Source organism: Trachurus japonicus, chromosome 2 (assembly GCF_045865225.1).
Source record: "Trachurus japonicus isolate A0001 chromosome 2, Traja_1.0".
NCBI classification, from domain to species: Eukaryota; Metazoa; Chordata; class Actinopteri; order Carangiformes; family Carangidae; genus Trachurus; species Trachurus japonicus.
In genome coordinates this window covers 12820247-12846870 of record NC_140908.1, presented here as the reverse complement: position 1 = coordinate 12846870, position 26624 = coordinate 12820247, and the positions used below count along the sequence as shown (strand labels likewise).

Sequence of the window (26624 nt, the reverse complement as noted above, 5' to 3'; positions counted from 1 at the left end):
AATACTATGGAGGATATGAACTGGTGTCTTGAAATGAACCAGTTTCTTTAACTTAATGATGTAAATATGAACAGGAACCAGACATAAATACACGTCGCACACCAGGTTATTCAAGTAAGAGTGACCATGTTTTTAATATCTTAAACATCTGTGCAACATTATTCAAAATGTTACATCACTGCATGACCTGTAATGTTTCACAATATTTACAAAAAAATGCTGCTTACATCAAACCATTAAAAAAAGTCCAAACAATCTCAAAACAATGGACTCTGACAAACTATCCCTAGCCCACATTAATGCAAAAAGAAAAAGAAACAAGAGCAATCAAGTGCACATCATACTTCACGCAAGTCTATTTTTTGTAAAGTATATATTAGTGAGAAAATATATACTTAATTACAAGTTGAAAAAATAAAATACTGACGAGGAGAAAGGTGGAAGAGAGAAATGAGATTCAAACGAGTTCAGCAAAGAAAATGAAAATAAAATAAAATAAAAATCACACTCGCACGCACACACACACACACACAGTCACAGGCGGGAGGAGGAAAAAATAGACCGCACAGACAATCGGAAACACAAACGAGGCTTTGAACTCTTGACCACAAATAACATGAAACTGATAACAGATCTGTAACACATGGGTTCCCAATGAGACCGGGTCCCTGCATGTCATTGCACAAAAGAAACGGTGGGAGGAGGAAGAGGAGGAAGAAGAAGAGAGGCAGAATGAACTTTACCGCGTCATCACATTTAGAAACCGGAGGATTTTTCCCTCGCCACAGTTTTACAGTAAAAGAGTGTGCACACTGAAAAAGAGCGGGACTTGTTGAAAAGCGTGGACATCCGATTGATTATTGAACTCTGAACAGGAAAACGTGGAGAAACATTTTTAACAATTGCATCATTTTGCTACAAATTCAGAAGAGCTTTTTCCTAAATGTTTTTCCTCCAGTTTCTCAGTGAGCAACATGATTCGAAAAAAAAAAAAAATACAGAAAGAAAGAAATGTTTTGAAATCAGAAAATACAGTACAAATGACTTCTAGGTTTGACATTGTGGGGCCACAAATAAGAGAAAAAACACTCGGTGGGTGTTTGTGGAGTAGTGTGGTGTTTGGTTTTAAGTCGTCAAAGCAGGTTTCTGCAAAAAGTTCAAGTAACGGCGTCAGGTATGGGAGAGTTTGATAACGGTGAAGGACCTCAGTTGGGTTAGAGTATCTGCTGGGTGTGTGTATGTGTACATGGTAAAGCTACAAATAAATAACTACTACTTCCTGGAAGAAGAAAAGTAAGAGAACGAGTGGAGAAGAAGAGGAAACGCCGACGTGTTTGAAAGCGGGCGGTACAGTCGGAGGAGGAGGAACGCTTTCTGTTGCTTGATCGTTGTTAACGTTTATTGCACATGATAGATAATTCTGTAGTGATTTCAGGTGGTTGGTTGAGTTTTGATCAGGAGCAGCACCTGTGTGTGTGTGTGTGTGTGTGTGTGTCTGTGTGTGTGTGCACGAGGTGGATTCTCGGAGCGACGCTTCCCTCTCTTAGTGTTCAAACTGCATGTATCACCGGCCGCCTTTTCCTTTTCACACGTGCATATTCATAAATAAGTGTGTTTTCTTTTTCTTCAACTAAAAAAAAAACAGTCTGTAACATAAAAAAAAAGTTGCACTGTAAAAAAAAAAAAAAAGTGTTATCTGTGATGCTCACGTCTTAAATAAAAGGGAACAAGACCTTTGTAATGGACAGAGAAAACATGAACTATTCACTTGTTAAAAAAACAAAACAAAAGAAACATACATATACACATATAAGGCTTGAGTTCTCAACTCTTGGTAGTATTATTGCCATCTAGCATATTTGTAAAGCTTAAAATAAATATGGAGTACTGTACATAAATAATTTACATCAATAAGCAAAACGAACAAACCAAAAAAAAAAAAAAAATGAAAACACAAGGCCCCTAAATGTGAGAAATGCTTTCACCGTGTTAGTGTTTCTGTCTCTGACTCACTTCCTCTACCTAAAGCTATCGTTGTGGCAAAGACTAAAATGAAAAATAAAATGAAAACACTGTACAAACGAGCACTAGGACGTGATCACAACATCCAAATGAAATGATTCATCACTGCAGACTCTGATTCTGGGATGTAGGCGAAGGGAAAATCCACCCAGGCTGCGCCGACGCACGTGATTTTATGTTGTATGACTTTTTCTTATTAAAGATTAGTCGTTCAACCTGTTCAATACTGATTGGATCAATCCCCAGAGTCCAAAAGATCAGTTTTACATGATGTGAAACAGACTTTACTGAGCAATTAACATCTTGTGAGTTGATTATTCTTAGAAATAATTTTTAAAACGACATAAAATGACACGGATCAGGTGGATTTTCCCCTCTGAGATCATCAGGTAACCAACTTTCCTTTATCTGCCAGATACAATGTTTTTTAACTCACATGTTCACCTGCCAACCAGACTCATCGTCTTCTTTATTAAAGAACAAATCTCCATTTCCAAACGTCCTGCTTTTTCCTTTGTCAAGGTGCCTGGTGGAGCAGATGAACAGTGACCAACACTGATCCAGGCAGCTGGTGGTTTCCATGGAAACATTGAACACTTTCAGCTGGTAAAGTTCATTCTGTTTTATCTTTTTTGAAATAATAATTTGAAAAAAACCAAAGAAATGAACACTTAAACTGGTGTGAAGTCGCTCACATACTCGTGCCTGTTCCACTGCTGTTCCCTTACGTTACAAAAATAAAACTAAAGAAAATAAAATGATAAAAGAAAGAAAAACAGCACGTCTTACAGTTCGTCATATAAAAGCTTTAGGCTGTATTCTTATTTATCCTATGCATGCGGCCGTACGCAACCGCATTTCTGAATAGAAACCAAGACATTGGTACACTTCTTCTGCTTTGTTTTGTACAATAAAAGATAAAATGTGCATTAGGTACGCTTGTACATGACATTGTACAATATTTACATACATTTCTTAATAGCATGAAATTTCAGGATTATCTATATACATATTGAAAATGTATCAGAAATATTTGGACTGTCTATTTTTCTTAAATATGTAAGGTAATGCTTGTAGCTTTTTTTGTTTATTTTACTATCTTATACTAGAAAAAAATAGTTAATTCAGTGAGCTGTAGACAAATTGCAACCATTTTTGATGTTTTTTTTCTCAGTTTTTTCTCTGTCGTTGTATTTTTTGTCTTCTACAGTTAAAACTGTATCGGTGATTGGAATTTCCAGCACCTTCTGTGGTCAGTCATTAAGTCAAGTCGATATGGAACAAAGATGTACCACTGAAAGTCCATGTGTAGCACCTGTTAGAGAGCTCAGATCGCGTCAAGGCTGAACGGACAAGAGTCTGCCGAGGCTTTTGAGGGACGTTCTCGGGCCGACACATTCATTGTTATCTGGATATTTTCCTCCTCTTAGGCTTCGGGAGCTTCACCTGACGATCTCTCGACGGGATCTGACGGGAGAAGAAAGACACGGTGAGCGCCGCACAGCTGGGAGGAGGAGCAGGGTTTATACAGGAATCTTGAAGTTCATTTTAATACCTTCTTAAGACTTTTTCAAGACCTTCTCAATATTTTTTAATACATTTACATGAGTGACACTTTTAACTGAACAGTTTTAGTTTGTGATAAAGACTATAGACCACTATGATACAACAGAATTCAAAATAGGCTAGGATAATAAATCAAAGGCAAAGTTTATATAAAAAAACATTGCTCCACTCTCAAAAAACAAAAACAACAATCTTCTTTTCTTTTTTTATGTACCGGTTCATCTTTGTTTTTTAATAAAATGGATAAATTCACACACTTTTACAATGTTTTTTAGGACTCAAACTCTTGGACAGCTAATTCAGAAAAAATACCTTCAAAATTTAAGACTTTATAATGTCGTGAAAAGACTTTTTTTAACACTTTTTAAGGGTCTTAATTTTCCCAAAATTGATTTATCACCATTTAATACTTTTCAAGACCCCGCGGATACCCTGAGGAGAAACGATTCGGTCAGGTGGAAATACTCACTGTGCCTGACATCTTATCCAGCTCGCTCATGGCCTCGTGGATAGCAGCTTCCAAGTGATTATTCAGTTTCCCCGGCCTGTGGGAAAACATTTTACATTTTACATTATTTACACTGGAGATGATGCAACAAGCAGGAGTCAAGGTGGTTTTAAAATGAAGTCAATAAAGTGTGCAGGTTCACTCACTTCAGGCCTCTTTTGGCGGCTCGGTCAAATGCCTCCAGGTCGTGAGTTAGTGTTTTTAGCTTCTCTGGCTCCACCTGCATGAGGAGCACAGAAAACATCTGAGAGGTTCATATCAACCACATGAAACTTTCAGAAATCACAGCTTTTCTTTATCTAATTCTAATTTAACAGGTAAAAATGTGTTTAAGCCTCCTGTTTTCCTCCTGGGAAGGAAGGATGAAGGGAAAGAAGGAAGGAAGGAAGGACAGACAAAGGGAAAAATGGGAGGAAAGAAGGAAGGGAAAAAGGAAAGAAGGATAGATGGAGAGAGGGAACAGATTGGGTCAATTGGGTCAAAAGGTAAGGAAGGAAAGGAGGGAGGGAAAAAGGAAGGAAAGATAGATGGAGGGAGGGAACAGATTGGGTCAAAAAGTAAGGAAGAAGTAAGGACGAAGGGAAGGAAGGAAAGGAGGGAGGGAAAAAGGAAGGAAAGATAGATGGAGAGAGGGAACAGATTGGGTCAAAAAGTAAGGAAGAAGTAAGGACGAAGGGAAGGAAGGAAGGGAGGGAGGGAAAAAGGAAGGAAAGATAGATGGAGAGAGGGAACAGATTGGGTCAATTGGGTCAAAAAGTAAGGAAGAAGTAAGGACGGAGGGAAGGAAGGAAGGGAGGGAGGGAAAAAGGATTGTGGAAAGAAGGAAGGGAAAAAGGAAGGAAAGAAAGATGGAGGGAGGGAGGGAACAAATCAGGTCAATTTGATCAAAAGAGGAAGGGAGAAAGGAAGGAAGGAAGGAAAGAAGGAGGGATGGAGGAAGGGAACAGATTGGGTCTATTTGACCCAGAAGGACAACAGGAGGGATAAAGAAAGGTGCGATGAATGTGCATGGGAAGAAAAATGTGTTACAGTCAAATACAAAATAAAAATCATCCAAGATGCTACAAAATGTTTAGTGCGGCTTTGAAACATGTGTGTGTGGTGAGTTTGTTAAAGGGACAACGAGGAGTTTTGGAAAAGCGAAGCGTTTCCACACTACATTTCTGAGCCTCCGCACCGTGAAATTCTTTGACCGGCGCAAGACAGACTCATGTTTTCATTGATCAAGAATTAAAGTCAGAGGTTGGAAGACGATCACATACCGTCGTAGTTCCCACCATAAACGGAGATTCGGCGGCGTTATTCTCATGACTCGCCGCAAAACCGAAAGTAAAGAAACGCTGGTCGGCTCGCCCAGCATTTCCACCACCACTAATAATAACAAAATAACCATAGAGACAAAACCATAGATTTATCTAAAATGGGCCCAATAGGGGTGGGCGATATGGCGATATTAGATGGTGAAGGATTAGAGCGTGTAGACGATCTGCCAAAGTGCAGAGATCGTAGCATCGTCTGGGGCTCATTCTATAAACTGCAGTTCTATGCTGCAAAGCGCAAATAAAGGACATTTGCAAAGTTTGCTAAAAGAGATAACAACAGTTACTTTATTTGACCCTTTTCAATCAGCTATTTAGTGTTTTGATACACTTAAATCCTGTTAAAATGACTGTGTTGAATAAAACAAACAGTAATGTCTTCATTGATATTTTACTTTCATGTTTATTGAAAGCTACCTTTTATGTTGCAAGAGTGCACTTTATCAGAGTGTTGTTGTTTACCTTTTACTATGTTTACGTTGTTTGCACATGTTGGCAAAACTGCAACTATTTAGATTAAAATCTGTTCAGAAAGGTTCTTTGGCCTAAATTGTCTGTTTTTCTATTTTCGATTTAAGATCGTGATGAAATCGAAATCGTGACTTCATTTAAAAAAAATCGTGATATGATATTTTTGCCATATCGCCCACCCCTAGCCCATTAACAAGTGTGGGTAACGTAGATTCATCCACATTAACGTGAGACTTTTTTATAACCAAATAGAAACTCCTTGTTGCCCCTTTAAGTGGAGCAGCAGCTGAGCTCTGCTGTCAGTGGGCGGGGCTTTTATTCTGAAAATGCAGGTTGGCCGGTAAAAGGACGACAGGTGGTTGGTCACAGGCTGCGTTCTTCTCACCTTGGCCTGCTCCCGCAACTGCTGCATAGCGGCGCTGTGCACTTGCTCGTCGCCGGCCAGCTTGGCGGGCCAGGGTGGAAAGCCCTTCAGCTGGCCCCAGACCAGCTCTCCCATGTTGAAGGTCCGGGAGCGGTAGTGCAGCAGCTCCGAGGACGGCGAGTCCGGCTGCCGCAGGTCCTCCTCGCTGCTCAGGCTCTTTGTGTCCGAGGGGCTGGGCGCCATGCCGTTGAAGTGGCCGTTGTAGTGGCTGTAGTCTTTGGCCGTGGCCAGCGGCCCCTCCAGGCTGGTGGAGGAGCTGGGCGACTGGTCGTCCCCCGTCAGCTCCTGCCGCGGGGGGCCCAGCACTTCTCCGTAACCGCGGGCGGCGAAGTGGGGGGTGGCGCCGCCGTTGATGTGGGCGCAGCGCTCCACCGTCTGCTCCAGACGCTCCTTGTAGTTGGCGGGCGTCCGGCTGCAGTTGTTGAAGCGGTAGCCGTCGTCCAGGAAGGCCTTGTCGTGGGCCAGGGCCAGGTGGTCGCCGGAGCCGTCGGCGGGGCAGGGCGGGGCGGGGGCCAGGCTGCAGGGGCTGCTCCTCACCTGGGTGGAGCACTCCAGGAACTCCTCGCCCCCCCAGGCGCTGCTGTTGCTGTGAGCGTCGAAGCCTGAGGACAGACAGGATTAACAAAGTGATCAAAAAGGCTTGGGTGGGGGGCGGGGGGGGGCTCACCATTAACAAATCAGTACATTACAATATCACGGAAAAGTCAATTTCCAGTAGTTCAACCCCGACCAAGTATTGAGTGCATATAGATGGACATAGTTTTCAGAAGGCCAACATTTCTATATTAAAAATGCAAAAAAAAAAAAATTCCTTTGCAATATTTCCATTTTGGAGATAGTGATTTTTAGGTCTTCACTGAATGTTAGTCATAATTAAAATAAACTGAATAAATAAAGACATGGGATGTTTCATTCAGTGTGTAATGGACATATAGGCCTATATAATGTGTTAGTTTCACTTTTTGAATTGAATTGAATCCGCGGCGCACAGCTCCACAGACATGCACGGATTGTCACCGTCAGCCTGGTAGAAAAACATTTTACTGACCCCAGCTGAGACCCCCCACCCCCCCTCCCTCCCAAAAACAAAAACTCTTCGGATCTGAACGATTCACACAAGTCACCTAATTGGTCATGAAAAAAGCGAGTTTCGCTTTTCGGCGCGCTGTTTGCATCCCTGTTAATAAAGTAAACCAACCAACCTCCCCCGTGCTGCGTCTCCCCGTCCCACTGCGCCCTGGGGGTCCCGCGGCCCGGAGAGCGGAAGTAGTCGTTGGCGTCGGGGCCGTCCGGGGTGCTTTTCCCCGGATCCATGTTCTTCTGCCCCCGGCCCGGCCTCACCTGCCGCGGCCTGGCCTGCTGGGGCAACGCCTCCCCCTCGGGGTGGCCGTGCAGCACGGCGCTGACGGCCTGGGGCAGGTTGACGGGCTCCCCGATGGAGGCGGTGAAGGCACTCATGGCGCTGAGGGCGGGCACCGGGCTGGCCTGCGTGGTGCCGCTCACCGTGGTGGTGATGGTGACGTGCATGCCCTTGCTGGCGGCGTCCACCACGGCTCTGTAGATGGCGTCCACCGACTCGGGGCCTCCGCCGGGGCCCCGGTCCGAGCCGGGAGCCCCCGCCGGATGCCCCTCCCCATGGGGCTGCTGCCCCTCCCCGAACTGCGAGTGAGGCAACATCCCCTGCTGAAAACACAAACATCAAGGTTAGAAACTTCTCTGAATATATTTGCTTGTAAAGATTAAGATTAAAGCTTTATCTTGGATTTGCACTGTAAATCCTATATTAAATCAATATTTCGTGCTGCAAACTCATATTTTATGCTCTATTTTAGTCCAGTTTTTATTTTTTCCTCTATCTTTTTCCTGTACTTTCTTTTATTCTTTTTTTCTTGCTTTTAATTGTATGTTTAATGTTTCCAATTTTTACTATTTGGGGTTTTTTTTTTTTTAAAGGTCCAGTGTGTAAAATGGGGGGAAAACCATGACATCTAGCATTCAGATTCTAGATTCCTTCCGCCTTCTTCTCCAACCTCCTTCTTCGTCTCTGGTTGGCTGGATTTACCGTTCGGGCTGCCGTACAAACATGGCAACGCAAGATGGCGACCCTCTCTAAAGCAAGACCCTTGTTATATGTATACATAATTATAAGGCTACGAAAACCAAACACATTTTATTTTATAGCGATTATACACCAAGTATATTCAGATTCTGCCAATAAACCTTGACGATTATTACACACTGGACCTTTAATTTGTTTGTTTGTTTTCAATTCATACTGTTAAATGTTTTAATTTTCATGTAAAGCACATTGAGTTATCCCTTGGTATGAAATGTGCTATATAAATAAAGACTCAAAGCAACTCATCCTCCCACCTGGTAGTTCTGGTAGAGGCAGGCCATGGAGCCGGCGTTGGCCATGTTGCCGTCTGAGTAGGGGGGGTTGTCGGGAAAGTGCTGCTGGCCCTGGTAGGCCGGGTGGGAGGCCACCCCCTGCTGCATGCCCTGGTGGACCTGCTGCTGGTACATGGGACCTCCGCCGGTGCCGACATGTGGCTGCAGGCCTCCGACACCGCAGCCCAGCGACGACGGGTTTCCTGCAAAGCAAACGCACAGACGAACGGGTCAGAGAGAAGCTGCTGCATCTCTGAAAACAGTGACGCTGACTGGAAGACCTGATTTCATATAGATGGAGATAAGGTCAAACCCTTCAATAGAAAATGTTTTTCCCTATCCAAATCCTCCTCTTGCCATCTTATATTATGTTATTGTATCGTATGTCTTGTGCCCAGTTGGTGCATACGTGTGTTACTGAAAGAAAATGAATAGAAAGTAAAGAAAAAAAAAACAGTGATGCTGACATCAGGACGGAGAAACGCTGATGATGACGCCGGCAAATGTTACTTCTGACACTGCACCATTTCAAATGAAAATAGGACAGGGATGAGAGACTGTTTACCGTGACTCGCTGTGAGAAAATGATGTTTCACATTACTTTAATCCATAGTTCATAAGAAGATGGCAATTTGTTTGTTTGGTTTGAGGCTTTTGCAAGTTATATATGAAAACTAATCAAATGAAAACTTTAGAGCAAATCTATTTGGATGTGTTGCATAATCACATTGAAACTTTGCAGGTTTTTGAGAGGATTTAAATCTCTCTTCTTCTACTTAGAATCAATTAACTCCTAACACTATTATCTGCCGAGCATTTAGGTGGAATTTATATAACACCTTTTCACATCAACTGTGCCGACCGGAAAATGAACAGCAGAGCCGAGCATGTGTTTCTCAACAGAGACTTTCAGAATAAAAGAAGTAGTTGCGCATGAACAGTCTGTTCAATCTGTTGCGCCCACAACACACAAACACACTGCTGGATGTGTGGTACAGAGGAACATATATATATATAAATATATAAAACAAGGCCACAAATGCATCCATGAATCCATGAATGGAGAGAAAGCCCAGCAGCAATGTTATGTAGACAAAAGCAGAAGCAGATACAAAATCTCTAAGGCCGAGTGTGTGTGTGTGTGTGTGTGGACGAGTGGCGACTGGAGCAGCTGGTGCGATGCTACGTAGCTGAAGGGCAGCTGTGTGTGTTCTCCATTTTTTCACCCTCCTCCTCCTCCTCCTCCTCCCCCTTGTCTTTCTTCCCCTCTCCCTCCCCTCTCACGCTCAGAGCCACGACTCGGCCGACCCCCTCCCCCCGCGTCCTCCTCCTCCTCCTCCTCCTCCCCACATCCTCCGCTGCCGCTATGATATAGTGACGGCTGTTGCCGAGGGAGGTTGCCATGGCTACCGGGTGATGATTGGTGGTGCTGTCCGCTGCCAGGAAGCTTGTCGGGGGGAGCCAGCCGGGTTGGGTGGATGAGCGGGTGGAGGGGGGGGGGTTACGAGGGTCGGGTGGTGTGATTTTAGCCTGCTGGGGGATGGGGGGGCAGTCAGCTGGGTGGCAGGAGGGTTTACAATGAACTTTGGAGTATTTGTTGATGGCAGAAGTGGAGAGGAGAGGGGAGGGGAGGGGAGGGGAGGGGGTGTTCAAAGCTTGCTAGCTGTCTAGAAACAGATGCTCAGAGGCTAATGCTAAGAAGCCACTGACTAGGACACTTTCAAAGAGCTTCCAGCGCTCTTAAGATCCCTGACATGTCATCCAAATTAGCTTCAAGTAGTGGGAAATCTACACAGCTCCTCAGCAGCATCACATCTGCCGTTTGGGTGACAAAATATCCCCTTTATCCCACCGGCCTCTCTGAGCTTATTTGCTTTTACCACCAGCTAATTTGCCGTATTGGTCATTTGCGTGATTATAAATGTTTCCATCCTTTTTAAAGAGTAGAAACGGTGAAAAATACTCAATGTAAATCCAAAAAGAGCTCCGTATGGTTGCTTTTAATCTCCATTTAGTGTATTATGTGAATAAAAAATACAACAGGACACAAGCGGCCGATTTTCCCCCAGAAGAGACCAACCGATGGTTCCACCGCTAAACGGATAAATATATGAGCGGCTGCATAAAAACAGGCGTGACATAAGCGACAGGAGGACACAACAGGTTGCATATCTTCCTCCTCGGAGTTGAACCCCATATGGTGTCGAGTCAGACGCGGCCCTGCGTGTTGGTTCAGTGATGAAGAGAAACACAACGCCGGCACGGTCGTATTTACCAGCAGCTTTACACTCATCAGCTTTGTTCCATTTTCTAATTCAGGAAATATAAAACGAGGCCGTTGTTTGCTTTCGATGCATGTTTGGAAGAAATACGACCACAAACCTCAGATGTATTGATTGAAATGGTTGTTGCTGGAGTTTACGAGCACAAAAATTAAAAAATATAAACGTCACAGCTGATTATTTCCTCTCCTTCGCGGGCAACAAACGTCACGCTCTGCCTCCTGACCCACACAACACCACCTTCATTTCAATGACCTGACTTAGGAGAAACACAGAATAACAAGGCACCTGGTGATAAGAACAGGTGGCCTGCAGCAGACCTCGGTGTTATCTCCATTATAAACCATATGAGGACACACACACGCATGATGAATACATAAAGCCAGAGCCCGGTCCCACAGCACACAGAGAGGAGGACAAAAAAAACAAAACATGTAGATCTTTTAAAAAAACAAAACAAACACTAACATGAATGTGTGTAAACAGACACACACACACACAATTAAACATAGTCACACACAAAGTTATTCATACGCACACAAATAAACAGAAGCACACACACTGTAAAACACAAGTAGACATGCACACACAGTCATTCAAACACACACACAGGCCAAAACCCTCATCAAAGGCTTCACTCTGGTCTCTATTCAGGGTCCATCGTTACTATAGCGACCAGCTAGCTGGGAGAAGCTCTTAAGAGCGCCCTATCTGGGCTGCTTCCCTTAAAGCGTGATGCAGATCCCATTTCCATCTTCTTACACCATTGACTGATGCTAGCATACAAATAAAACAAAGGGAAACACTGGCTGACTGACAATTAGCTGAGCTTCCAGAGATGAGGGGCCTGCTCATTAGCTCAAAGATCCTGGAGGAGCCAAACTGTCCAGGCTCAGGGCCTATCACCTCAATCCCTCAGTTTCTGGTCACTCATAACCATAGAAACCACATCTTTATCCGACTGGTAGCTTATCATAACGACAGGAGAGGGAAGCGGGGGAAACACAGTCATTAACTGTACAGGACATCACCACCAACGTCCAGCCAGACGGTGCTCAATCACCAAACCAGTCATCATTTTTTAGGATTATTTCAATTTCTGGGTTCCCTGGCATTATCTACACAGAACTTCAATTACAATTCATAAATTTTATTATTATTAATTTGACTTTAAAGGGATAGTTCAACATTTTGGCAAATTCACCTATTGCCATAATCCCTATAGTCATAGCAGTAGGTTCATTACCTTTAATTATCGGTGCATGTTGTTTTGAGATCAGCGGGGCAGAGACGTGAGCTGCTCAGTGAACACAATGGAGGTGAATGGTACAGGTCCCCTGTCCCTCATCAAATACACAATCCAACAACTCCAAAACGCTCCATGGAGAAGTTGTGACCTGCACATTCACCACACTATGAAATAATCATGTAACATTACGAGACAGTTATTTTCGAGGCAAATGGGTAGCTGGTGTAGCTACCAGATCGGCTCAGGGTCCTGTGCTTGCAGATGACGTCACGCGTGTCACTAATCGTGATTGGTTGAAGCTCGAAGTGACCTTCTGTGATCTGACTGCAGAGCTGAATAAACAGACTGACCTTCCACTCCACACAAGGATCACATCTGACCGATGAACTACATACCAGACACGGCTGCTGGGTGGAGTGATTTCAAAAGTGCAAGTAGTTCAGAGTATTTACTTCATGTGTCGTAATGTTACATAGTTATACACAATTATTTAATAGTATGGTGAATATGCAGGTCACAACTTGTCCACAAGAGTGTTTTGGAGTTGTTGGATTGTGTATTTGATGAGGGACCTGTACCATTACCTCCATTGTGTTCACTGAGCAGCTCACATCTCTGCCCTGCCGATCTCAAAACAACATGCACCGAATCAATTAAAGGTAATGAACCTACTGCTATGACTAAAGGGATTATGGCAATAGGCGAATTTGCCAAAATGTTGAACTATCCCTTTAAGTCTCTTATTTCCCACATGGGAATCCCTACAGTCTATAAACACAGGTATAATTCACCATCATGCCTGTAATCACTGCTTTTCTCACATTAGAAAAATGTATAGAATTGGTTTCGACCGTTGAGGCTTCAGTATCTGATTTCTTTCTCTTGTTGTGCGTATGAATATTGTTGGTACATTGAAAATGGAAAAACATCGACATAGTTTTTAGCCTTATTGTCGCTCTGTCATTAGCCTTGTTAGCAGACACAATGTACTGCTGTGGTGTCTCACCTGCATCAGAAATGGTCTGTGTACAGCTTCCATCACCACCTCCATGTGGCACCATCACCATGTTAGTCCGCCCCATACTGTGAAGGAGGTTTTGCTGTGAGGGGTGAGGGCCGGGATGGGAGAGCGGTGGGGGGTTAGTGTTGGGGCGTCCCAGGGGCATGCCATCAGGGCCCACCGGTCCACCGCCCGGCCCCATGGGCCCACAGTTACTCATGGCGGAGGCCTGCATCGGGCTCATCATGTCCGGGAACTGGCCCGGACGAGAACCCAGATGGCCCCCGGACGTGTCCATGTTCTGGCAGTGCTGCATGGCGTCTCCTGGACCCCGCAGCCTCTGCTGGACGAGGAGACTCTGCTGAGGGACCATGCCTGTGCTGTCGTTGTAGTGCAGCTGTGCAGCTCCTTGAGGACCCTGCCCCGGTCCGGGGCTGAGACCTGGGCGATGGCTGCTCCCGGCCAGGTTGTGGGAGCTCTGGCAGCTCATGGACTGGAGGAGCTGGGCCATCGAGGTGTTGGGGGGAAGGTTTCCGAGGCGGCCCACTTTACGCAGCTGCTCGGTGGCGCTGGGCCCCGCCATGTGGGGTCCTGCCATGGCGGACTTGCTGAGCATGTTGTAGACCATGTTGTTGCTGTTGTCGTGGTTCACGGCGGCGGCGGCGCCTGACGACTGCTTCCGCTTGCGCATGGGGTCCCTCTGCTGGGCCATGAGCTTGTCTCTGAGAGCCGCCCGGCCGCTCTGGCCTTCAGGAGTGTTGAGCAGCATGGTGGAGTTTGGCGGGAGCATGGGGTTTAAAGTGCTGTGTCCCTCCATGCCTCGAGGGCCACTCATAGGGCCGGGGTGCCCGCCGCCCGCTCCGTTACCTCCGCCTGCCCCCATGCCGGCCATACCGACTCCACCGCCAGCCATGCCAGCAGTGCTGTTGCCGGCAGCGCTGAGTTTGTTTTGATTTGCTAGCTGTGCTTTGGCTGCAGCTGACAAGAGACTGCTGGCGGGGAAGGAGGCGGCGTTCTGTTGGTTGAGGATCTGGTTGAGGGGCATCCCCAGGAGTCCCGGGTGGCCCTTCTGGGAAGCGCTGGGGGTCGACAGGGACGAGGACGACGAGGACGACGAGGTGGGCGAGTACATGGGGTTGCCGTGTTGCTGGGAGCCGATGGAGTTTCCCATCCCGGGCAGCAGCTGGGAGTCTTTGTACTGGTGGAGTGGGTCTGTTTTGTTGGTGGAGGGGCTGGAGGGCATGGCCGGCCGGGGAGACCCCATGGCCGACCGGGGGGAACGAGGGGGGACCTTCATGGTGCCGCACGGGCCCTGGTGCCCGGCGGGCATCGCGAAGTTCCCGTGATCGGAGGAGGTGGACGACGAGCGCGAGCGATGAGGGGAGGCCTCCACTCTCCCCAGAGCGGGCCCGGCCATGTGGACAGGGGAGGTGACGGGGGAGGGGGACATGGAGGAAGCCGGACCGCCCTGTTGAGTCCTCTGAATGTGGCCGCCATGCCCCACAGGCCCGGGCTTCACCGTGGGTAAAGGTAAGTTGCTTGGCAAGGGGACAATGGCGGGAGGGGGTATGTTTACATTCATCATTGGTACCTGAGAGTGGATGTTAGGCTGGAAGTTGGAGGGGTTGGGGGCGTTGGTGGGGTGCTGTTTGTTGGGAATGGGGTCCAGGATGCCTAAGGGATCTTTTTCCGAGGTCATTTGCCTTTTCTGAAGAGCACAGGAAGGTGGTATAGATGGAGGGGGCGGCCCGGGGTGCACGGGGGGCTGCGTTTTGTGGTGAAACGCCGCGCGGGGCATATCCACGCCCGGGGGGAAGTTCCCCCGCGGCATGTTCATGTTCATGACAGGGCTTTTGGCAGTGGCCGTCGGGGAGAGGGGCGTGCTAGTCCTCCCTGTCATGGCGCAGGATGGCTGGCCCGCGGGGGAGCCGTGGAGCATCACGCTGGGGGGGGAAAGAGGCGTCCTAGTATTCCCATGGATGGAGGCCGAGCCGGGACTGCCGGCTCCTGGAAAACCACAAGGATTGGTCCTCGGGAACCCGTCGGGGCTGCCCGCGCCGGGAGACTGCGAGCCATCTCCGTACAGTTTAGCACCGGAGGGAGGCGGGCTCAGCATGCCCCCGTACCCGGCCCGGTAGGGGGATTTGGGGCCCGGCTCCCCGCTGCCCAGCCGCTGCGACCTCGGGTACCCGGAGTAGATCTCCTGCTGCTTGGCTCCGCCCATCTCCTGGGGCGGATACAGCCTCTGCTGCTGCTGCTGCCCGGCTACCATCATCATCTTGAAGGGACTCTTGCAGTCGGGGCCGACAGCATTGTGCGGGCCGTCGTGGGGTTTAGTCCTTATCGCTCGTTGACTCGTGGAATGCACGGCGACCACGGACGATGTACCTTGAAGACAAACAAAACATATTTGAGTTAAATCACTAACCAACACCTCAGACAAGATAAAAACCATCAAATATTAAAGCAGAAGTAAGCGATATTTTTGTGTTAATATAAGTCTTAAATAGTTATATCTTCCGACAGCAATCACTTACATAGAGTGTTTGGATCGAAACACGGGTCTGTCAGTCACTCTGCTCTGCTCTGAGCCGAGGAGAAAACTTTTCTCATATCCTACAAGTTTTATCCAATGAGGAGAGAGAACGGCATGAAGGGCTGTGTGTGCAGCCAAGGGATGCGCCTGAATGTGGTGACGTAGGGACGAGGACCAATAGATCCATGACGAGGGCGGGGGCTGCTAACTCCATCGGCTGACAAGACGTTATGGTGCGTTCAAGGCAACCCGTAACTGGTGTTTTTCCGACCTGTGAAGTGGTACCAGTTCGATCTGGTACGAGTTCACGGGTCGGAAGTTACGAGTGGCCGTTATAGTGACTTTCACAGGTAAAACAGGTCGGAAAAACACGAGTGGGTTGCCTGGAACGCTACAAAGTCGTAAGTTGTGACTTGAAGCTGTAATTTACGGTTTCAAAAGCCTGCCTGGAACGCAGCATTAGCCAAAACGACCAGATCGCTTATTTCTGCTTTAAACACTGAGGTGAAACGTGCTCGTACCTCCCCCTGGACTGGTCAGCGTCAGAGGTGGGTGTCTCTCCATGCTCTTGTGCAGCGTGGCCACGGCCAGGAGCTTCCTCTTGTGAATGCAGAGCTTGGTGACGTCCTCGTCCGCTTTCACGTCCTCCGCCGTCCTCTGCTTCACCGACGCCCCGGGGTCGAAGTTGAAGACCTGAAATGACATCAACAACAATGAATTCACAGGTGCAACGTCGATTTTTTTTCTGTTCTGGGTGCAACAACATACAAAGCTGAGGAAGAACTCCCTAAATGTTTTCAATGAGATTAACACAGGGTAAAGGAAGAGAAGCCCTGATCTAGTTTAGTGTGAAGGCGTGGAGGGAGGAGAGTGTTTTGAGAGCGGTGGGGTATATGCTTTATTAAAACATCAATAACAGAGCAGAGAAGCAGGCGTTTTCACAGATATCAGAGATGATATCAGCCTGATTGGACAGACGGGGCTGCGTTGGGGACAAATTTAGCTTCAAGAAGGATAATCGCTCGGATTACTCCGTGTAATGCAATACGGAGGATGCTTCAGAGCAACCCGACAGTCGCAGATTGGTCCTTCAGAGAGATCAGCGGAAGTGGTCAGTGTGAATTTATTTCATACATCCTGAGCATATGAAACGGGAGCAGAGGAGTGGATTATGCAGCAGGAAGTGGCTGGAGAGCTTTCTCTGGACATTTTAATACTTTTTTTTACCTCTACTGTGAAAACTGGTCACTATTGGAATTCATCGAAACGGACATTAATTCAAGTGGACCTCGACTCCGTGAAGGACAAACGTCCAAACTTTTTACAGCCACCTTTCAAGCTGACAGCGGTGACTTTCTGATACTCAAAGGACAATTTCAATAAAAAAAAAACAAAAGCTAAGGTTTAACAATAGCCTGTCAGGAGTTGTTTTCACCTTGGTTCGACTAGAGTGACACGGTGTTTACTTGCTTCTCCATCTTTTCCGATCCTTCCCGGTCGCAGTCATGAATGTCAAATACGTAATGTCTTCTATCTTGGGGCCAGGACACATCACGAGTTGATTGTCTGCTCTGAATTAAAATATCATGTAGTCTGAAGAGCAATCTCGCCAACCACTCATTCTCAGCGACTGTGCGCGAGTGCACACTTCTTGATCGCCGGCGTGCTCTGGATGTCACTCACTTTTTTACAAGCAATTACCAAACGCAACAGTCAAGTGCCATTTAATTCATGCAAAATGAATTAAATATCGGAAATTAACAAACCTTAAAATTGCGCGAGGCTCGAGGAATGTTAAATGAAATGTTTTCTCATCTGTGTCGAAAAGGTATGAAACGCAGCCTGCACAATACGAGCGAGTGGTCAAAAGCCCCGCACAGGCAATGATGCAGTGTCTGCACTGACCTTTACTTCTCCTCTAAGAGTAAATATGAGAAAACGTACTAAAGAACAAAAATATTCTCCTCTCAATGTGACTGAAAAAGAAGGAGCTGCTTGTACGGGCTGAATTTCTATTAATGGCATAGATAGATAGATAAGATACAACAATTTAGACATCCTAAATCCATGTTAGATACAGCTGCGTCCAAAATATATTTTAATAATATAAGTAACACACATCTGGCAACATCACTCTTTGATATAGGGACATGTATGTTCAAATATATTGTATATGTTTATTATATTGTATGGGTGGATCTCGACATATTCTGCTACTGTGGCTCAGCAGTGCTAAAAACACCTCCCTTCACAATATGCCACCTGCTCGTGCACGTTTAGCTTATGATTGTTTTTAATCTCTTCAGGGGGGCTGTGTGGTTTTTTTTGGGATAACACCACCTTAAATTCATTTGCAGATTGCGACCTCGACCTTCGTCTCTTAACGAAGCCGTGTTCTGGAGCCAAGTTCAAAAGGAAAAAAAAAAATCTACCAAACACCAACAACATTACCTTGTGGAGGATGAGTGGGCACTCCAGGCCGCATTTGCAGGTTCCATCTGTCAGCAGGTAGGTCTTCACCTGCTCCAAGCTGGACAGCAGCGAGCCGCTGGGACTGCACACAGAAAACAACATTAAGGCCGAGGGCAGACTTCAGCCGGGGCGGCTCCAGAGAACAAATGCTCCTGTGATATCACATGTTGCAGCTGCACTGTTTGAAAAGGCTGGTGGACATACAGTATAATTTTTAAAGCGACGTTCCTGGAAATCAATAATATATTTGCCTTATGAGAACTTCAGCTTCCACAATTGAATTCCTGACTCGCAAGAAGAAAACAAACCATGCAATCAAATCCTAATATTCAAACATTATTTATTATTTCTTCTTGTTATTATGGTTTCTTCAATCTGGAGATGTCTTCTTATTTTTGCCCAATTTGAAAAAAAACTAGGACGATTTTAAGAAATAGGAACATGATGGGGAGGTCACAGCTGCAGGAATGAAGGTTTAGCCCATGAGGAATACAAATCTAAGCATCCAAAAGAATAAGAAAACCTTATGAATACCTTTGCCACCAATGACAGAGGAACACTGTGTACCACTGGTTTCTATCAAACAGCATAGCACTGATAAGTTGACAAAAACATCCAGCTCCGACTGAATCATCAGTCGGAGCCGCAGTGAAAATATCTACCGAGAGGATCTGTAGCCTGCACATCCCTGCAGCTAATGCACATTTTAAATGTTAGGAATATGAGCAAATGCAAGTGTGCGGTGACAGTATCAGGCCACGGTCACAGAAGTAGACAGGATTCTTTCCAACACCCAAAATAAACCTGACACCAGCCAACTGCTTTGGTTCATTGTGGCTGGTAAACACACTTGCTGGTGGTGTTCGTACGACACCGACCTCTAGTCCACACCACCCAGTGGATGTCCAACTCATTAGTCAAATCGGGCTTATTTAACATTTGCCAATCACATCCCAAATTTACCGGAAACAACCTGTTAACAGAGTGTTGTGAAGAGCATCAAAAACAGCCGCTGTGTTTCTGTCCGTGTCCTGCCGAGCCGATCAATTAGAGGAACTCCGTCCATGTGTAGTGAGTAAACAAACCTATCGGTGGTTATCTGATTTGAAAGGAACGCACGACAAAAGCTGAAGTTTACCACAAGCATATCAGAGAGAAATTTGTTTTTTACTAAACTCATCTATTTTTGGCCACGCTGGAGATTAAACATTGGATTGATAAATGGCTCCTTAGATGTGATGATGTGCTTCTTTTCTCTGTTGGACAACAATTTAAATGGTCTTTTCTTGAATTTTGTCAAAACAGAGTAAAGACTTTTTATTAAATTGTGTTAATTTAATAAACAGGGCGATGATCAGATACAGTGCTGAGAAACTGTCAAATATCTGTGTGATTTCTTCATGTTTTTAGTCAAAGGATGCACAAAATTTAAAAGTAGACCCAAAAGCTCTTTGATTATATCAATTCAGAATAAAAAAAGAAACCTGCCTTGGCCTGTTTTTCTGTTTTTACATGTTTTTTCTGACATGTTGTTGAACAAATCAGAGCTTGAAAATCATTTCAACCCTGTTATACACTTGATAAAACAATTTCGCAATCAAAATGAGTTCAGAAACACAACCTTCAGTGCCTTTAATGGTTGTTTTTCTTTAAAAAAATCGATGTAATTTTATTTTCCTCTTCAATTTCAGAATGTGAAAGGCAATCTTGGACCTACACTGCAAAAACTCAAAATCTTTGCAAGAATATTTGTCTTATTTCTTGTCAAAATGTCTAATTTCTAGTCAAAACTAACCTCTTTCCGCTTAAAATAAGACTCATCACCTAAAAATGAACTTGTTTTTAGATCATTTTCACTTGTTTCAAACTAATTTTCTCTTGAAATAAGTAGAAAAATCTGCCAGTGAAAGCAAGTTTTTTGTGCTTGTAATAAGAAAGAAAAACTTGCTCCACTGTCAGATTTCTCTACTTATTTCAAGTGAAAATCTGCTTGAAAGAAGTAAAAATGTCTTAGAAACAAGCTGCTTTTTATGTGATGAGTCTTATTTTAAGTAGAATGAGATTTGTTTTGACTAAAAATAAGAGAAATATTCTTGGTAAGATTTTGAGTTTTTGCAGTGTATGATGCTTGTTTTTCTCCATTTCAAAATGATGGCGACCGTCCGTCTGATCGGTGGTTTGAAATTCTCCCCCTTCATGGATCCGTCTCAAGTAGCACACACTTGTCTGATGACCTGGTCTTACCTTATGTACACGACGAGCCCTCCGCCGCGCTCCGCCTTGCGCTGCCAGCCAATGGGGACCTGGACGGGGACGGCCTGCCGCTCGTCTCCCGCCTCACGGTCCTTTCCGCCATTCATTGCTCCACTGGTTTTACGCTCGACGACACCTCAGAGGTATATTTATCAGACATCAACCAGCGTCTTCGCAATGCGCGTCATGTTCGTCTTCCAAAGCCGTGGTGGAGAGGGTGATGGGGGGGCCGAAGAAGAGGAGGAGGAGGAGGATGATGGGATGTGACGGGATGCAGGGTTATGCTTCAACGTGGGGGGTGGTCGGGTAGGGTGAGGCGAGCTCACGGCGGACCCTACCCTTTGAGCTGCTTCATGGCTACGGTGCTGAACTGCACGTGGACTTCCATTACTGCATCTTGTCGCTCAGAGCCATCCGACTCCGGGGGCGGCGGGGGCTGAGAAGGAAGGGGGCGGTGGGGGGGTGGGGGAGCTGCGTGCTTTTGCGCGAGGGAAAAGTCCTTTATCGCTTAGTAGTTGTTCACCATTTGTCTTTCCGCCGCCTGGAATACCGTCCCTCGATCGGTCAAGACGAGTTCAACATATTGGTTCCCAAACGCGGTTGGGTAGTGGTGTTCCCATGGTTCCTGTGAGGAGAGAACAAGAGCGTTCAGTCTATAATTTAATCCGCTGTGGGCACAGATGACATACTGTAAATGGTATAAAATAGATTTCTGATGCTCTAAAATGGATAAAACTACAATTTTAAAGTGTTTTTTTTTTCAAATATGTGTCCTTTAATATCCACCACAGACTTATCTGACATTTGTACTTCCCCACTGATATAACCCATTAGTCTGGTATCTGCTCCAATAACGACCTGATTAGGAAGACCAGCGATAAGATCAATTCACGATAAATTTGTCTTTTTCATCAGTGTCGTTCCACATCACAGAGAGCCTCAAACTCACTTTTTAGCGCCGGGCTCTGGCCTCGTGCTACCTTCAATAAAGTTCAGTGAGCACCGCGTTGAAATCAGCGGTTGAGTAATGGGAATCAGGGGTGAAGACGATGGATCAGTGGACCCTACCTAATCCTGATCTGATTTTTCCCTCAACTCAGGATATCGACTGATCCCAACTGACAATGAGGAAATACGAGGACTCTCATCTGTATATCTAATGCATGTTGGGATACGTAGATTTTTTTTTTAATGCTCTGCAGGCTATGAATCATTCGCAAACATGGCAGGATTTAATATTTAGGAGACACTACAAGTCCTTTATTTACGTAATATGTTCAAGTAAGAACAAAAAACAGCAACATAAGGATTGAATAAGCAGCACAGCCATCCCATCACTGACTGTATGGGGCTCAGCTGATATCTCGTCAGCTTAATAAGGTCATAGGAAGATCTGATACCAATCCAGAGCAATGGACGAGTAGAAGTAAATAAAGACCGATTTAAAAAAAGACACGTCTGGTGGAGATATCAATTCAGTCTGCTGCCTGGTGTCTGTTTGTTTATGGTCCTCTGCAGTTCAATTTCTCACAATGCTCCGAGTGTTTATTCTACAAATAAACTAAGGACTGAAACCGGACCAGGACTTGAGGCTAACGGGTCTTGGAAAATGCCTGGATTGCCCTCGAAACAGATCTGCCTTCCTGTATCTGTTCATCTGCAGGTTTATGATAAATCCTCATTTTGTTAGCAGTAGCACGGCTGTCATATATAAAACGTCGCCTAATCAAAAGATGACACCGTTTAATTTTTTATGCAGCATTACTGGCGGTTTTCCCTCTTTCTCAGAAAATGATTTTCACTCGTAGCGGGCCCATCAAAGCTGGTAAATCAGGCTGAATTCAGCCGGTGAGTGATGGAGATCCATGTAAAGCCTCCTCTCAGCCGCCACTGCTGCTGACTCATAACTGCCCTGTGAGCTGCTGAGACCAAACCCAGCGACACCACCGCCAGAGGAGGAGGGCACCGCTCACCGTGGCACAGTAAAAAAATATGAAAAGATAAATAAAAATTAAAACACAGCAGCAGTTTAACGTATACTGTTTATCTGGAAATATGCAGCAGCGACTGTCGCGCCTCTTCATCTCAGGAGGAGTGTCGTCCTATCTGAGAAACAACCACATCATTAAAATCTAATTTCCCACAACTCCATGTTCAGAAAATGCAGAGGTAACAGAGAAAACATAATTTTCGATTGTTGTGTTCACACTGGAGGGGAAAACTAATTATTTTCCCAACAAGTGCTTAGTGTCTGCCGCTGTGACAAATATCTCACCTCTATCTTTAAGATTTCTATTTGTTATGTTGTCTTTTTTTTTTTTTTTTTGGGTTGGAGGATGTTGCAGGAGGAAGTGATGTATAATATTTTTTTTCTATTTTTTTAATTGCAACCTTTGCCACAAAGCTACCATCCCCTAATGTGCCACCCTGCTAATGTGAAAGCATGAATTAAAGCTCAACTTTTTACTATTTCCCTGCCCATCTCTCCGCCGCCGTTTCCCTGACTCATGGCTCGACAATTACTGTGTCCAAATTATATACGGTACTCACACTGATCTCCAACCTTTCACTGCGGGCTGATCTTTTTTTTAAGATTACGCTTTTGGCCTTTTTGCATTTACTGTCCACAGCAACAAGAGAGAGAGAGAGAGAGACAAACAGGCGCGAGGAGGACGGACAGAGGAGCAGAGAGGTTGGTCAAGCTCAGGACGGAGAGGACATAAAAATCTGGCAGCGTGAATTCAATTATTCCTGCAGTGGAAACATCTTAAGGTGGATTTTCTAAGTGAAGACAGACATATTTTTGTGTAGTTGCTGTACATACTTTTGTATTTTTAGCTGCATGTAAACAGGTTATGATGGCTTTGTCTTATGTGCATTTCCTCAGGATGCTTCTGCTTTCTCCTGCAGGTTTCGGATCCAGATGCAAGAAAAAGTTTCAGTAACACAAACCCAGAAAGGCGCAGACGCCCTGATCGGCACGACTGCTGCTGCTCACAATCTTATCAAAAGGATGAATGTAATCACAGCGACTGTACTGGAGTATTCCCCTATTCAGTCGTGAGAGAAACCAAAATCCGAGCTACCTGAATGCACAGCCGAGCCGACCGCTGCTGCATATTTCAATCACCTGATCACATTAGTGATTGATCTGGCTGTACTGAAAAGCAAAATAAAACAGGATTTGTCCAGATTTGGCTCTGAAATAACAGTGGAAGTGGATCCTGAATTTAATCCTATGATAAAACATCTTAATAAATGACAAAGGAGAGTAATAACAACGTCACTGCAGAGCAAGACTGCAAAATGAGTCCGTGTCATACATTTAAAGGCATATAGGAATGTAAATCTGCCTAATTAACAAAGTGAAAGTTGAAAAGTAAAACTACTCTAATTTTCCTGCACATCGTAATATTAGGGCGAAGAGGCAGCAGCCAGTCTGGACATATTTTAGGGGTAAACAACCAGTTTTGGCATGAGACTGCCTCGTATGGGATGGGAATCCAACACATTTTGGACTCAATCCAGCTGCAAAACTTCATATAAGCAATGTGGACCCGGGGAAGAAGTTAATGCAGAGAAGGACATAAATATGAGCACTGGGGAGTTACAGCAATGCGGCCTCAAGAAGAAGAAAAAAAAAACATGTTTTCGATAAGAAATCGCATCAAAATGACGAGTGGAAGCCAAAGCCAGGGGTTCTGGAGTAACTGAATTTGCGGTCCATTAAGGATGGCAGTTTATGTAAATGAAAATCTTCCAATGTCCAAATTTTAAAGAATATGATCAGACAAAGTAGCTTGTGTGCATCTCATTATTACGTGGCCAAGAAGTTGATTTCTTCCTGTTATGATCTGGTTTCATTAAAGCGGCTCTTATAATGTCATTTTTGACATTTTTTTACGGTGAAATTATTGCACGCACCAGCTGTTTAGAACTGTCGTGATCACAGATGCTGCGAGTCTGGTGTTTATTTTGCCTGTAACAAGCGTCCATCCAACCCACAGACTCTTCTAATAGTCGATGCTCATCCTGACCAGACCAGGAACATGAACCGTCGACTGACTCGTGATGCAAAACAAAGACTAAAGTGCAGCACAACACAAGTTTACCAAAGAGTGGATTACAGTAGAGTCTCACTTAGCTCTGTCACAATAGGAATCCTTAATTCTTAACACGAGCCGATTGAATAAAGCCAATTAAAAGTGATAACAGTGAGAAGGCAACACAATCTCAGACCAACACAAACCTAAAAAGACGTTTTGACCCTGCACGCGCCTCGGAGCAGTCCCATCCTAATCTGATTTAAAATTTGGTTAATATGTCAAACACTATATATATCCAGACAAGGCGTGTATTTTGAGCCAGCTGACAGATAGACAGGTTACACAATGATGAGAAATCATGTCAAGTGCGATTTAATAGACAATTTATGACCAGATTATTTGCTCACGTGTGACTTCTACCTCTTGACATGCTGTTTAACAGAACATATGTAAATCCGTGGTCACCCCCGAAGGTAAACTAAAGGGTTGTGGTGCTAATAAATTCACCTTGAATATGAATTGTGTTTATTATGCATTATGCACGGTGCAGGACATGCTAGCTACACACATGAATTCCCCAGACTACTTTTTGAGCATGGATCCCAATGCATTTTGTTTTTGTGTCTGCACTTGTAATCAGATAAATGCATTGAAGAGCACCTGTCATAGGTTGTCAAATAAAGCAGGAGTTGAGGACAGACAGCACAAAGAATTTACAGTTTGTGGAGCATATTAAAAAAAAAGGGAATAGGGAATAGGACACAAACTGTACAAGACCATAAAGATAAAGCTGCTACCACTGCTCTTTGAGTAACTGGTTAGATTAAAGCCATTAATTCTCAACCCAGCTGTTAAATCTTGCTGTAACCCCATGGAGTTGGCTAAGGCTAACACTGGGGGTAAATTAGCCATATTGCATTTGCAAGCAGCCTTCAAAGTTGACAGCTACACAACTTGGCTTAGCTACATGACAACACTTTACCCCTTGGAAAAAAAACTGGACAACATGGACTGTAACGAGCACAATGTGCACAATACCAAAGCAACCCCAGGTGCCCAAACGTTAGATAATAGCTAATTAGCTTGGTGAACATTAGCCAGTCTGCCTCTCCAACTGTGCCAAGTGTTGCTTTATTAAACGTCTCAGCGACAGCCGTGAGGCGTCAAAGGTTGTGTGGTTTATCCGCCGGAGGAGACGTGCAGCTCGGGCTCAGTCGCCTCCGAGCCTCGGTGTTACAAAGTGACCGTGTCAACAAGCGGAATCGGTCCTGTCTGACTGGGCTTTTTGATGCATTGGGACACAGCAGCATCTGAACTAGCTGGGGGGTTAGCATGCCAGCCGAGCGTCAGCTGTCCGTTAACCACCGTTACTCGGCTAGCCTGTTAGCTTTAGCTTGTTGTAACGAAAATGAATTAGAGGGCGAGCTCGGCTACGCTAATAACATTTTAGCATTTATTTAGCGAACCGAGACCTGCGAGCCCGTAGGTGAAGCACCCGCGGTCCCGGTCCAGAGCTCAAATTGTCGAAGGAAAAAGCAGCTAGGCCCCGCGTTGGGGTTTTCGAGCCAAAGGGGGCCAAGGCAAGGCCAGGGCCAGGGCCAGGCCGAGTTAGCACGGGATAGCTTATTAGCTTATAGCTTAGCATGCTACTAGCTAACAGCCGTGCAAAACCCGTTGCGTTCGCAGAGGGAGAGAGAGAGAGAGCGAAGAAGAAGAAGAAGAAGAGGAAAGAGAGAGAGACGCTTTTCAGGCACTAACGTTTCTGTCTGCGTCAAATCAAACCCGTAAACTGGCCGCTGCCGGCCGGGCATCCCGGCGGACGCCTACCGCTGCTAAAAACACTGCAGCGAGCGAGCAACAGTGCGTTTCTGAACCTTTAGGAAAAATAAGAATAAGAAGAAGCCTACCCATTAGTTCTCTTGCCTCTCTGCTGGTTCTCCTACACTGGGATATTGGAAATGATGGAGAGCCGCACTGCGCATGCGCCCAAACAGGAGCAGCCAGCAGATGGGAGAGGTGATGCACGTTTTCATCCAGTGCACAGTTACACACTTTGGCCTGTGCACGGCCAAAGTTCACAATAAA

The 26624-nt window shown here is 45.3% G+C and overlaps 1 protein-coding gene across 1 annotated transcript; it reads right to left on the bottom strand.

The window, feature by feature from the left end:
* Nucleotides 1-106: 106 nt before the first annotated feature.
* On the bottom strand, nt 107-26576 carry mbd5 (methyl-CpG binding domain protein 5). Its single transcript, XM_085801567.1, has 11 exons — nt 26447-26576; nt 20485-21118; nt 18220-18322; nt 16290-16461; nt 13239-15620; nt 8684-8904; nt 7513-7993; nt 6272-6912; nt 4243-4316; nt 4058-4133; nt 107-3489 (listed from the first exon to the last, which is right to left on the bottom strand). The coding sequence occupies exons 2-11, from the start codon at nt 20598-20600 to the stop codon at nt 3427-3429; spliced, it is 4329 nt and encodes a 1442-aa protein (XP_085657693.1). The 5' UTR covers nt 20601-21118; nt 26447-26576; the 3' UTR covers nt 107-3426.
* Between the last annotated feature and the right edge of the window lie 48 nt (nt 26577-26624).

Bases quoted from the DNA above. Each gene is read 5' to 3' on its own strand.
- mbd5 (XM_085801567.1), bottom strand. From the start codon at position 20,600: ATGAATGGCGGAAAGGACCGTGAGGCGGGAGACGAGCGGCAGGCCGTC. The intron at 7,994-8,683 runs GTGGGAGGATGA...TTGTGTTTTCAG, and splicing joins GCCTCTACCAGAACTACCAG to CAGGGGATGTTGCCTCACTC. The intron at 4,134-4,242 runs GTGAGTGAACCT...GTTTTCCCACAG, and splicing joins GCCGCCAAAAGAGGCCTGAA to GCCGGGGAAACTGAATAATC.